At 40.2% G+C, this 15,035-nt stretch overlaps 1 protein-coding gene across 2 annotated transcripts in view; it reads left to right on the top strand.

Annotated features, from left to right (window-relative positions):
- Positions 1-853, top strand: part of QRFP (pyroglutamylated RFamide peptide) — a 47,558-nt gene extending 46,705 nt beyond the window's left edge. For both annotated transcript variants that reach the window (XM_063432448.1, XM_063432449.1), the window contains exon 2: positions 310-853. In XM_063432448.1, coding sequence (XP_063288518.1) covers positions 310-726 — 417 coding nt within the window. In that variant the 3' untranslated portion in view covers positions 727-853. The remainder of the gene's footprint in view (positions 1-309) is intronic.
- Positions 854-15,035: the final 14,182 nt, after the last annotated feature.

The raw sequence follows: 15,035 nt of genomic DNA, 5'->3' as shown, positions 1-15,035 counted from the left end.
ACATCTTCTGTGATACTTTGCTTGTATTATGGGAGATGTAGTGGACAGCTCAAGGTTATCTTCCCCTGGACTAGACCAACTCTTATCATTCCATCAAATCTACTAGGTCATCTTTAGTGTTATTTGAAACCACTTTTTCACCATTTAGAAGACATTACATATATATGCATATTTCTAGAAACATAAACAAGCAAGACAGTTGAACAACAAGTGTTCCTAAAACCTGTATTGTTATCTAGGACAGGCTTTGGTAAGTTCCTACCTTTAGTACATTGTGCATAATGTAAAATTATCCATTTTTATTTTTAGATGACAGGAATCTATGGACTCTCTATTCTGGTACTGATTGCCCTGGGATCAAGTTTAGCCTTGCAGGAAAGCAGAGAGCAGAAGCACCCATGGGAGAAAATGCGCTTTTGGAGTATGTTCCCAGATGAGGTGGAGAAAGGTGCAGTGTCTCTCCTGGTAGGTGGAGCTTTACGAGACAAGAAATATACAGATCCCGCCTCTTTGTTCAGTGTGGCCAAAGAGCTCCAGGAATTTGGCAAGGAAAAGGCTGGCTTTCGGTTTAGGTTTGGGAGACGAGAAGATGGCAATGCTGTAGGCGATTTTGAGCCACAGCTGGAGGAGAAGAGAAGTGGAACACCCCTGGGCTCCCTGGCAGAAGAGCTCAATGGTTACAACAGGAAGAAAGGAGGCTTCAGTTTCAGATTTGGAAGACGATAAAGAGGTCAAAGTGAATCCCTCTAAATGCACATGGAAATCCAGTCTCTAATGCTAACCATCTATCTCCTGTTCTCTCTCAGCACCCATAGCAAAGTCACTAGCACAACTTCTCGACTGAAGAAAATGTGCCACAAAAGAGATGGCCTTATCTGTGCATGCACACCACATGCCACCAACATTTAAAGGCACCAAACTGATCCAGATCACAGAAATTAAAAGGCAAATAAGACTCAAATTGTCCTTGATGCAAAAGAGGCCTGCATATACCTACACCCGATGAACTGTAAGAAAAAATAAATTGAATAATAAAAATAACTATGTGTACCCAGGAGCATTGGTCTTGTCACCAGTAATGCCATCGAACCTTCATCTATATAGTAACATAAGCTGCAAAGAGACATGTGTCCATCAAGTTCTGCTTATCTCAACTGTTTTTGCTGTTAATCCAAAAGAAGGCAAAAACACAGTTTCAAGCACTTCCAAATTTTAAACAAACTAGGAAAAAAAAGTTCTTCTAGAACCCAGAATGGCAGTCACATTTATCATTGGACCAATAAGCTGTTACCCCACAAAATAAAAAGTATTTCCCTGAATCTAGCATTTTTAGCTTTGTGCAAGAGACTGGCCCAACCCCATCCTTATCAAAAATGTCTATTTAATCATATTTTCAATGCCTATTTTTATTTAAAATGACAGTAAAATAGATTGAAAATAGCCACATAAGAAATTTTAACTCTTCAATATTATTTGTTAAAAAAAAAAAAAAAAAAAGAACTTAAAGTAAAAATACATGTTCGTTCTGTCCCACACAGGTATTTCACATTTCATAACATAGTACAATTAAGGATAATGTGTCTAAAGTTAGGGCAAGAAGTTGAACCCCATAGATCAAACTGTAACATTTATTTTTGAAGTTGCGATTTAGAGTACATTTTAACGGTATATAAAACAGTTTTACCTTCCCTTTAACCCCTTAAGGACACATGACAGGTGTGACATGTCATGATTCCCTTTTATCCCAGAAGTTTGGTCCTTAAGGGGTTAAACAATGTGTCATTACAAAGAAGAGTTTTTTTTTTATGCCCTTTATGACTTCTCTCTAAGATCTTTAGTTAAAAAGGTACACCTACATAGTATTTGTACATATATATATGTATACTAATGGTTATACGATTGATGTAAGATTTCGCCATGCAAATTTAGTTTCCATATCTACAATAGAACTATGTCAGAACATGAAGCCTTTTGTGCGGCTTCAATAACTATTCATCATCAGGCACGAATACATTAAGAAATAACCTTACCTGCCTTATTCCTACAGCCCTTCATCAGGCAGATAGCCGGCAGTAAAAACCAAGCGTTAATTACAGGCGTTTGAAAGCGACATTCATGAGCGAATTGATAAGTACAGACACATTGACTTCTCCCGTCATTGTGACTATAAGAATATTAGCTATAGCCAGCAGCTTAGAAAATCTTACCCTAGCATTGCTTCTTAAAATGCTCTGTGGTTACTTACAGAAAAGAAGTCAAGTGCTGGGAGATGGTTTTCTTTGTGAAACAAGATCATTGTGCAGTTTACAGACACAATAATTTGAGTATAAATTGGTTCACTCAGTTGCCCTTATGACTTGCTTCTACATTATGTTATTATTACCATAGCTGTATGTGAAGATAAGGAGAAGGGGGAAAAAAAAAACATTTCTTTTTATCTCTTCTTTGCAAAGAACAAGTGGAGTTTAATCCACATTACATATAATATAATGGTGTTGTCTGTACAAATAAATGCTTTGATGCAACCGACTGAATGGTTTCTTGAAATGAGAGACAATTTTGGTCTAATGCACACCGATTAACACCAACCGACATTTAGACTAGAAGATGGTGCCATAATCCATTCAAAAGCCTGTATAACTAATAAAGAGTGAAAATTTTGTCTTAAATGTGAAAAAGGAGAATTGTTAGAGAAAGAACATGATTTAGAATTAAATTTGTGTTATTGAGAGGTGCTATTACGTTTTAGAACACCGAGAAAAGAAAAATCGCAGAATAAGGACATTTTTTTAAAATTTGTTTTTGAATAAAATAGTGTCTGGTTGGCATTGGCACAATAAAATAAAAAAAGCCATAAAATTTGGCAGCATTTGTCTCTTGGAAAAATTTCTGCACGTATAACAAACATTACCGCAAGCATAAATAAAACCACAGGGGAAAAAAAAAAAAGGATAAAAACGTATATTGGCCAAATGTTTTCCACGTTTGGATTGCGACACTTGAAAAACCTGGCATCTCTCATCTTCCGTGGGATTTTCCATGAAGCAAAAACGAGCGCAAACGCAAGTGGAAAGTCATTTCAGGATTATTTTTGTGCCCAAAACTTATGGTATGGTTTTGCCTTTTATATTGGTTTAAGCCTTGAATTTGAAGGAAGTTAATGGCGTACGAGAGCTGTCTGTAAAACCAGTAGAAAACCCAAAGTCAAAGTGGTAAAACGTCCACCAGTGGAACTACTGCCGGTGTAGCTGTGACAGGGTCTGCAAGATTGGGGGTCCCATCACGTGTTCCTCAAATTTAGGAATACAGACACCGAATGGCCATCTCTGATCAGGGGCCGGGTCACGCGGTGTGGCCCTTTAACAGCAAAACCAGCTCCCTGTCAGATCAGCAGGAGGAAGTGCATTCAGATCACTTTCTTCCACTTACCATAGCACCATGTTTGGAGGGATAGGAAGAGACAGAGTAACACATACTCCATACAAAAACATGCGCACATTCAAATGTAACAAACACAACTCTGCAAGGAGGGGCAAAAGGTAGATCCCAGCTAGCAGTAGTTTGTGGGAGTTGCACAACAATTGAGAATCTACCTTTTGGCCAAGTTTGAGCCAGAGGGGAGCCCCAGAAAAAGTTATCTTTATTAGTTCCACCACTAAGAACACACCTAATTATCTCTTCAAGAATATATACACTTTGCAGTACTGAGAGTTTCTAATATTTGTGTCCGACTAGTGAACGAAACTACAACAAATGGCATTTTATAAATGATCTATTTTTTTTGCTGATACAAATGATTGCAAAGATAATCTCCTTATTAAGTTGAAATGAACATGGTGTTAAAGGGGTTATTCACTAAATTGAGAATTCAGAGTAGCAGATCTGGAATCACGACTGATTTAGAGAATTTTAAAATGTTGGCTACTTTTGGCTAACATTTATAAATTCACTTTAGTGAATCATTATTACATAGATTGTGCCCATGCAAGCTCATAGAAACACGGTGAACTGAATTCGAAATGAGTCTTGTTGCTTTCAAAAACCGAAATGTCAGAAATAAGACATATCTCTACATATCTATGCTGCCGTGATGGTTTCAATTTATAGCTTCCCTTGCATCTCAGCAAGAGAAAGCAGGTCCAATTATGTGCAAGAGGAGCTTCAGATGCCTTCCAAACAGACTTGTCATATTGATATCATGTTGTCCTGAAGGGCTTTTAATTTCCTGTATCATAGCAAGAGAGAACTGCAGGATCAGAGGGCAGCACATAGATACACGGCTCAGACCCCAGTATCTCAACTCTCATCATAAGACACCATCATCGCCTCTCGCGAACACAGAGCCCCACAGTCACGTTACGGACATTGAGACATATTCAATATAATTAAAGTCTTTTGGAGGAATAAAACAACCTAAGTGCTGTCTTGATTTATAAGAAAAAAACAAGAATGATTTACTGAAACACACTATAGAAAATTGAACAGAGAATAGCTTATTTGGGTTTTAATGTTTTACCATTAAAGGGACCAGCTGACATACCTTAAAGCAGATAGTAAAGATAACAGACAGGAGATGATCAGCCCTTAAGATTATATATACATACGATACAGATGATCTTCATGAATCTACAAGTACAAAAGAAACAGATTATGGTGCAGTACAGTAGATGTTTGTGAAGGGAAAACAAATGGACAAAAGTGCACACTCACACTTTTTAGAGCTGTCTCAGCTCTATTATGAAGGCCTGGATGGCATAATCCCCGTCTATGGAGATAAGTGGAGGGTCTTTGGAGCTTTTTTTCAGGATGGAGTAGGTATATGTGAAAAAAGCAAAACAGGAAATCCAATGGTATAGTATATACAAACAATTGGTATTGATGGAGGGAATGATTCTACTTACGTCACCCAGAGCAATGTCCTGCTCTGGTATGAAGAACTTGAGGTGGAACAATCCCCACCTAGGGATATATGCTGGAACCGGAAGGATGATGGGGGCTGTATGAAGGATGTATTGCACAGGTGATATATAAAATAGTAGGTTTATTATATAAAAAAAAAAGCTGGAAAAAACAGCTCTATAAGTAAAAATAAACATCAAACAAACTATGGATAAAATAAGTCCTCACTTAATGCGTTTCGCCAAAGGCTTTCTTAAAAGTGGACTTGTATCTTATGCCCTGACCACCTCCTGTCTGTTATCTTTACTATCCACTACACAAGGGTGGAGATAACCCCTTGTTGGTGATTTGCTGCTAATTATAGATATCGAGCACTAATACTCACCAGTTTTTCCATACCTTAAAGCGGGGCTGTCATGCCACCCTCCAAAATGAGTATTTTATCAAGATAAAATCTTCATATTCACTGTGTTGGGATTTCATGGAAATCCCAACCCATTCGAAGTAGGGACTTACTTTGTCTCAGTAATTTTCCTCCACTTGATACTTCTTGACACTGGACAGAGCTACCGCCATCAAGCTTTGTATTTCTATGGAAGATCCCACGGTCTTGCACACCTCAATGCATGCGCGAGTGTAAAGAACCGAAGTTGACTCTGTGCAGCTCAAGCACCAGGTGCAGAAGAGGACAGGCAGAGAGAGGTTGTCGGTACCCGAGAAGGACAGGTTCAGGAAAGCCAGGAAGTAGAAGGATTTTATCTCGTGTTTTTTTTTTTTTTTTTAAACACACCTTTCTGCATAAACATAGACTGAACCATTAATCACTTCACGTTGGCAATAGTGTAAACATGATTGCCAGGTTCTGCACCCATGCCCCGCAATCGTCTATATACTATTGGAATCATAGCAAATTAAATCAATTAATTGCAAACAAATATATTAATGCTTTTGCTGATCGCAAAGCTGGGATAGCTTTCAAGTTCCAGGCTCTGCTAATCTCCCACACAGCATGTGTCGGTAGGGAGATCTAGATATCTCCTTGAACGGGCTGTGTTGAACACTGTGCTGAACACTGTGTAGGCTGCCATCTGACTTAGAGCAGCGTGCGGCAAATGCTCCCTCCCAGTCAGAAACCGGGAGGGGCATTCTGAGGGACAAGGAATAAGGATCAGACTCACCCGTACTGCCAAAAGGTAAGCAGGAGGGGGGCTCAACTAAAAATAAAAAAACAAGCAGCAATGTGTGGGGAGGCATAACCAGGTAATACAGCCTCCCCAGATAAATCCATCCCCAACGCACATTCAGACAACCTGTCATACCACCCCCCTCAACACACACAGTCACCCTGTCACATCACCACCCCTCACCTCACACCCCCAGTCACCATGTCACATAACCATCCCAAACACACTCCCCCTGTTACATCACCTCAACATACACACTCAGTTACCATGTCACAGTTACCACCCACACTTTCCCCTCACAGTCAGGGCCGGACTGGGGATACAAAGCAGCCCTGGAAAAAAAAAATCTATGCCAGCCCCATAAGTCATTGCACCATATATTATCGCATGTAATATGTAAGGCTATATCTTGCCACCCCAGATGATTGAGTAATTTTATATATATATATATATATATATATACATATATATATATATATATATATATATATATTGCGGTCCTCTCAGAGTAAAACGTTTAATTATAAAGTAAGCATACTCACATGCAGACACAGACAATCTCACTGACACACACAAGCTCAATGATACACAGCCTCATAGACAAACAATCTCACTGATTTACATAAGCTCATTGACATAAAAACACAAGCTCACTCACTAGCAGGCACACACACAAACACACACACAAGCAAGCTCACTCACTAGCAGGCGCGCGCGCACACACACACACACACACACAGCTTAATGTAGAGGTTCTGATGTCTATAGCCTGTCCCTGCAGGCTTTTCAATGTAAACACTGACTTTTTAGAGAAAAGGCAGTGTTTACATTGCTTCCTAGTGACACCTCTAGCGACAGACATTCAGACGGTCACTAGAGGTGCTTCCTGTGTCAGTGTGGATTGGCTGAGATCATCAAGCTTGATTATCTCAGCCATAGAGGCAGGGCCAGTCGAGGGGAGACCAGCATGACGTTGGGAAAAAAAAGGTGAGTAAAAACACTATTTCTAAAACACACACACACACACACACCATGACAGACACACACACACACACACACACCATGACACAGACCATGACACAGACAGACACACACACACCATGACACAGACAGACCATGACACAGACACACCATGACACAGACAGACACACACACCATAACAGACACACACAATGACACAGGCAGACCGTGGCACAGACAGACACAGACACACACACACCATGACACAGACAGACACACACACACCATGACAGAAACACACCGCATGACAGACACACAGACACCATGACACAGACACACACACAGCATGACTCAGACACACACATACACTCACACTGACAGACTGACGCACATAATTGTTGCTACCTGTGGGCAGACAGCTGGGTGTGCTGGCGGCCGCAGGGGAGCTCTGATGGCTGCCGCAGGGGGAGCTGGCTGTTCTGTCTCTGATCCCTCGCGCAGCTTAATGAGACCGGGGCCGGAATGTGACGTATGTCCTTGTGTGTACGTATTATACACGTATTTTATTACGACATAAACTAGAAAACAATAGGACATACCTTATACTAATAGCATACTGATGTGTACTTCTAAAACACATTAGAATTTATTCACTAAACACTTTATTGCAGTGAAGTAAATATGCTCAACAGCCAAGATGGCCATGTAAGTGAAATTGAGACTTTGACTTGAAAAGCTCTCCTAATCAGAAAGAAAATGGAGTGTCAGTCTTGCAATATTTGCATCTGTGAAGCAACTAGAGGTGGCAGCCTTTCTAAAACTACCTTTTCTAGTTGAAAAAAATAAAAATTAAAAAGGAGGATTTACACAGTGGCAGGGGCAATCCATTTGCTCCAGACCCACTACATTAAGCTGTCGTGGTTCTGGTGCTTAGATTGTTCCTTTAACTCAATATTAATTTTCACATTAGTCCTCTCTTGTCAGGATTCCTTAGAGAATCAACACGCAGATAATAGAAAAAGAGAATGGCCAGACTTAACATTAGACATATAAAGAATGGTCGGGGACAAGCCAAGGTCAAAGGAGCCAGAAGTCACAGAATCGAGGAATACAAGCAAGGTCAAGGGAACCAGAAAATACAGTAGCGAGATACCAAAGGTCAGGAATACAGAAATGAGAATAGTCAGAAAGCAAATGTCAAAATACAAGATGCATTTAAAAGCAAAGCACTATTGGGAACTGGGAGTAGAACCACAACAGGGCAAAGAACTATGGTTGAATCTGCCTTTTATAGGCTAGGACCTTTAAATTTTAAGCCACGCCCCCAAAATGGCCGAGGTTGAACGTTTTGTCAGGCCGTGGCTTAAGTTGCGTCATGATGTCAGCACGCATGCGCCGCAGTGATGTCATTGGCCTCATGACGTTGGCGCACGGGAACCGCGCCATAAGAGGGGGCGGGGCTTAATCGTCCGGAACTGCTGGAGGTAAGCCCAGGAGAGTGGAGAGTTTACCTCTTCTTCTGAAAGGATTCCCCAACCAAGGTAAGCGTGACATCTCTGATCCATCCTCTCAACAGTAGTTCATCTCTTATTCATTGCATTTAGGAATATATAGGGACCCAACATGCAGTGTATAGTAGAATAGATAACGTATACTGGATCTTAGAGTGGCTGGCTAATGTCACAAGGACAGAGAGGAGTCAGGGACAAGCCGAGGTCAATGAAGCCAGAAATCAGGAATAGCGAAATACAAAAGCCGTGTCAAAGGAGAACAGAAGGTAGAATTGTCAAACAAAGTCAAAGTCAGAACCAGGAATACCCAATAGATATAAAGAGCTATTTGGAACAATAATGAACCAAAAAAGGGCAATGACTTATGCCCTTTGAGCCCTTTTTTATAGTGTGCTCTTTAACTTTGTAGCCATGCCCCCACAACATTTGAATTCAAAGTTTTGGTGGGCCGTGACGTCACCAATGCCATGATGTAGGGGCACACGCGCGCCGCGTGAGGTGGAGAGAGAAGAGGGACATAAGGAAAGGTCCCTCTCCACATGCAGGACATCTCCAGGCTGTGGAACAGCCTGTGCCAACACACAAGATTCCCATTCAATTGCATGGTATCATTTACAGACTGTACCAATCTGCTCTATCCCTTTCCTTCCCAAGTAGTTTTTTCTCTTTGCGTTTGTCCCCAAAGTGTTTAATGTTCCCTAATACAAGTGGTATCCTTGTTGGTACATCCTCACTGCCACCTCCAAGGTCTAAGTGCAAGTGGTGGCTTTCATGCCAAGGTTCTCCATATCTGCTGCAGGACATGCTACCATCCCTCATCTTGTCTGTCCGAAACCAATAGTTCCATAGCTAGAGGCCTACAAGTTCTGGACAAAATTTGACCCTTGATCAAATAGTTGTTGGGAAGCAGTTTAAACTTTACAGCCGCACATACACGGCACATTTTTAACTGTCAAGTAGATTACATAGCTGTCAAAGACCGTGTCAATACAGAGATGTCAGGCATTAATAGAAATCAGTTACATGATACAAAAAATAGCTTTCCAGGCCACTTCAGCATTGATGGGTTAAATTCACCTTACCGTTCAATCAATCAGTGAATACCCTTGAGAAGCCCGATGATCTTCTAAAGACTGTTTCGAATCCTGTGCCAGTGATCAAAAAAGACAAGTGCTGACCTCACACGTCTGTCCAGAATGTAAGAGTTAATGTAATTATACCAAACGTCTATCTTCTCGCTATCCTCCACTACCCTCCACCCCCGATAATGCCAAAGATTGTCGGCCTCATCTGAACATCTTAAGAAAGTATAGATTTTGAGGTCTGATTAAGCCGTAACAGAATGCATGCTTTGTAAGCGTCTCATTTTGAGTACCCTCACACCTACCTTGCAAAGTCAATGGCCACAAGATCAATAAGACACACACAATAATGTTGTCTAGTTTGTATCAGTGGGAGTGTGTTTATACTCGTTTATACATCAGCAAACACGCATCTGTCTGCCTGTACAATAACGCAATAACAGAGTACTGCAGTATCTTATATTGCTTTATTTATCGGACACACAGGGTCAGTTCTTAAAGAGTACATTCGCAGAAATTAAAGGTGAAAGTAAAATTTAAGGACAAAATGGTCATACTGAAAGCAGAACTGCCTTGTAAAAAAAATTCAATTTGGCTATTTTGGCATACAAATACACAAACATTTGTTTGTGTCAAATAACCCCAAAAATGGTTTAACACAGAACTGGGGAACAGTGTCAGCAACTTAAAAGCACCAATAGCGCTACAAGGGGATGTTTTATTCTGCTTAAACTGCTAAAGAAACTATAATGTTCCTAGCACTATAGTGTAAAAAACTGTATTCCTAACACAACAGTGACCCTCTGCCTCCCCCCGAACCCCCTTTCCTAGCAACCATAAAAGGATTAAAAACCCTCTTTTTTTTTTACTTACCTGTTTCCAGTGCTAAAGCCTCTAGGAAACAAGCACAGGATGCACTCTTATCCCTACAATATAAACATTGCTGTTTCTATGAAACTGCAATATTTTACATTGCAGGGTTAAAGGGACAGGCACACTTCACCCAGACCACTTTAATGAGATAGTGATCTGGGTGGCTATAGTGTCCCTTTAATGCCAAGATGTAACTAGCAGCTATTAACGGAGATCGTAGCCCTGCAACTAATCTAGGGCAGACCAGGATATACTTTATATACTAGAGTTGAACATTGAGCCTTAGTGTTTGTGACAGTACTAAACACAAAATTGTGAATAGACAACCAGAGTGTCGGGAAGGTATTTAGGATAAAAAATTCTCCAGAATCTCCATTCACTCACCTCTCCTTAATTAACAAGCAGAGGGTAAATTCTCAGCCTGCTAACAAATAGAGAGAGAAGTGTATTTTGTTTATACTGCGGGGGGCAGCAGTCAGACTTATTGAAAATAGGTATTTTATGATTAGGTTATTCTACCTGGGATAGTTAGGATCATTGAATGTTTAGTTAGTGCTCTAAAAGAGATCCTTTTGTTTGTAATATTTTAAAATTTTAAAAATTAAAAAAAAAGTAAAGGAACAATGGAATAACTCGAAGTCAGAAACAAGCCGGGACTGGTACACCATATGGAAACGGGAGTATTCGTGGTCAGTGCGCAGCCAGGTCTCGACACAGGAATCAGAACACAATACAACAGGGTCAATAAACAGTCAACAAACATAGCTTGGACAGTAACAAGAAATATAAAATTATAACACACTTATGGGCTCCGAAAGCACAGAAGGGCAGTGGACCATGGAAAAGCAAGGTCAATGATGCATACACAAAGAGGTGAACAGGAGTACAACCAATCATAGCTGCATCTTTATGTAATCAAGGACTTTTTCTTAGTGGCTGCATAGACGTGGTAGAGCTTTAGTCTGGTTTTGAGCCAGATGGAATTAATGTGGCCATGTCATTTTGGGGTCTATGGTTCCTATTTGACGCAGATGCACCCAGACTGAGAGCAGAGGCCCAGGACTGTGGTTGAACTAACACAGGAGCGTCATTAGAAATATGTTTCTTGACAGACACTTTACTCTGGCAGTTCCAGTAAGCCATTTCTTTTTTTGTTTGGTGTTAGAGTCATTCTACTACTTTGCTTGGAAGAAATTTGTATCAGTTACTATACCCAACAGCCGTGGTGGAACAACAGGGGTGTCAGGATACTAGCTGATCCAGCATGCAGAATTGTATTACACCTAGGACTAAAGGTAACGTCTTACTGGGCCTTAGAATGGCCGGACTTAACGTACCAGAGAATAGTCAGAATACTTGCTGAGGTCGGTGACACAGAATGAGACAACGAGGAGGGAAAGCCAAAAGTCAAGGGTACCAGAATACAGGAAGTCAAAACGAAGCCAAAGTCAATAACCAGAAATTAACGCTCAGGGACACACACTCGGACAACCACTAAGGGAAACCACGACGGGGCAATGAGGAAACGCAAGAAAGGAGTTTAAGTTTCCTTTAAATCCGATTGGCCGTAACCGGCCTCTGACCCCAGAACGTCCTTTGCGTGATGTCATGTGCACATTGAAGTCATTAATACTGCAGGTGGACGTGGGGTCCGCAGCGGCCAGCGGCTTTCAATATGCCGCAGGAGTAAGACACCACAGTACAGGGCTGCCGACCAGCATCTCCACCAATGCCCGGAAGGTAGTTATCCCCAGAGACAGCACAAGGTGAGGATGAACATGTGACAAGGGGTTGCTAAGTCTCCTGTGCACTGGAACCGATGTCCTTGAAGGAACGCCGACTTGCAAGTGCTGCTGATCGCTTCCAATATTGAAAATCGGAATACCCGCCAAACTCAATCTACGCGTTTCACCCATTAGATTGGGCTTTCTCAAGATGGAAACATCAGTTCCAGTGCACAGGACCGGTCTGCAGGAGTCCATTAAGAAGCGGTAACCATATACATTCCGACCAGTGCACTGTATTGCACCTATGTTGTTATAGTGGCACTTAGAGATAAGTTCCACCACTTTATCTTGTAAGAGTTTTATTTACGGTTTTTAAGGGAATAAATTATTGTTACTTTATTACACTATGTCACTATCTCTCTTAATTTAAGGTTGGATACAAAGTGGCATTGGACGAGAGTTATTTCAACCTCTGAACATACAGACTATTGTGTTATCACAGTTATTGCCTAACAACCTGGATATATCCTTCAATATACAAACATTTGAACTTCAACATTGTGGACTTAACCCAAATAATGTTTTTTTTTTCATATTTTCGGTTCATAAGGGAATATCTACCAAGCGCTAATTTTATTTAACTTTTATTACAACGGTATCTCCATAATTCCAGTATAATTCTCTCTATTTTGTAAAGATGCAGGAGTTGAGTTGTGACCCGCAGGTAATTAAAAGTGGTAGAAATAGATCATGAAACGTCTTGCCAAGGAACAAAATAAATATATTTAGGGAGGTGGCCATAGTTTGAAAACAGTCACAGCCTTATTTGTACTTATATTTATTGATTCAGTCATGATAAAGTCCCCTGGAAGTGACAAAACGTGTTTACTTATTATATTCTCCTGATTAAGCTGACCCACTATTTACTACAGTTAATATTACTTTTGCCAACCTCAATCTGTGCTATTGGGTCCGGCTGTCTATTCCTATATTACTAATGGCTTACTTACAATCTTGGCCCCGGGTGAGATAAGCTGTTCAATATTCACCTGCCTCAAAGTGATTGGTTTGTTATACCATTGTCTGCTGCCGGTCTACCCAGCTCCGGTCTTGCTCTGGATATATACATTGCATCTTTACTGGTACTTCTCAAGCTGACTTCCACCTGGATAACTGGGACTTGCCGTCCACCTCTTCACCACTGACTGCTTGCTTCCAACTTCTATCTCGGGAAAGGTGAGCTCACCTATATCTTAGTGTCTCGGAATGGCTGTCTTGATTTACCACTGTCTACGGCTAATTTACCCTGCTCTGGGGTCTCACTGGATATATTTACACTGCACCTTTGGTAAGACTAGTCTATATGCACTGCAACTGCAAGCACTTCACACTAGAGCTGGTTTTAAGCTCTATTCCATCTGAGTAGGCCATTTGGATTTTATTTTACTCTAGCCTTTACACTTTTGGAACATATTGCACTATTGGATCTCTTTTCTTCTATTATGTACCTGGACCTTATTTATCTGGAAGACAATCACCTGGAGATAAAGGCAAACTCTTATAGACTTTCCTATATACCTCATTTTGGACTGTGTTGGCTTGTTTGCTTTTATTTATTACTGATTTTATATTATCTTACTGACCCCGTATTATCTGTTTTACTTCAGTTGTTTTGAGTATCACGTCATCCCCTACCCCCTGGCGCACCCTACAGTTTTGTATTATAGTTTGTCCTTTTGGTTTTTTGGGGGGGCGAGATTTACCCATTTAGGTGGGCTGCCTCCCTGTCCCTTGACTTAGTGCTATTCCATGCTTTGTTTTTGTTATCAATTGTACATATAAGTACAAATAAGTCTGTGACTTTTTAACCCCTTAAGGACTGGACTTTTTTTGCGATGTTGTACATTTGCGACCAGGCATCTTTTTACACTTTTGTGGTGTTTGTGTTTAGCTGTAATTTTCCGCTCTCTCATTTACTGTTCATATACAAATTATATATTGTTTTTTTCAGGACAAAAGGGGCTTTCTTTACATACCATTATTTATATAATCTCATGTAATTTAATTTTTAAAAAATGAAAAAATATGATGAAAAATTGAAAAAAAATACATGTTTTTTGACTTTTATGTGAAAAATCTTTTATTCATCTACAAAAGCGAATGAAAAAAACTGCTAAATAGATTCAAAATTTTGTCCTGAGTTTAAAAATACCCAGTGTTTACATGCTTTTTGCTATTTTTTTGCATGTTATAGGGCTATAAGTACAAGTAGGATATTGCGGTTTCAAAACATATATTTTTAAAATTTATCAATAGTGACATTGTAACACTATTATCTGTCATAAATCGCTGAATAACACCCCACATGTACATATTTTTTTTAAAGTAGACAACCCAGGGTATTCAATATGGGGTATGTCCAGACTTTTTTAGTAGCCACTTAGTCGCAAACACTGGCCAAAGTTAGCGTTCATATTTGTTTGTGTGTGAAAAAAGTAAAAAACTAAATTGAACGCTAATTTTGGCCAGTGTTTGTGACCAAGTGGTTACTAAAAAAGACTGGTCATACCCCATTTGCAATACCTTGGGTTGTCTTCTTTCGCAAATGGTATGCCATCATGGGGGTAATTCTCATTCCTGGGCTACCATACGCTCTCAAAGGCAATGTAACCAACCTGGTCATTTTCAATGTAAAAATATTTGACCCATATATTTGACCCTGTAACTTTCAAAAACACTATAAAACCTGTACATGGGGGGTACTGTTATACTCAGGAGACTTTGCTGAACACAAATATT

Source organism: Pelobates fuscus, chromosome 9, assembly GCF_036172605.1.
Source record: "Pelobates fuscus isolate aPelFus1 chromosome 9, aPelFus1.pri, whole genome shotgun sequence".
Classification (NCBI taxonomy): domain Eukaryota; kingdom Metazoa; phylum Chordata; class Amphibia; order Anura; family Pelobatidae; genus Pelobates; species Pelobates fuscus.
The sequence above is the reverse complement of the archived record's forward strand: the minus strand, read 5'-3'. Positions and strand labels throughout refer to the sequence as shown.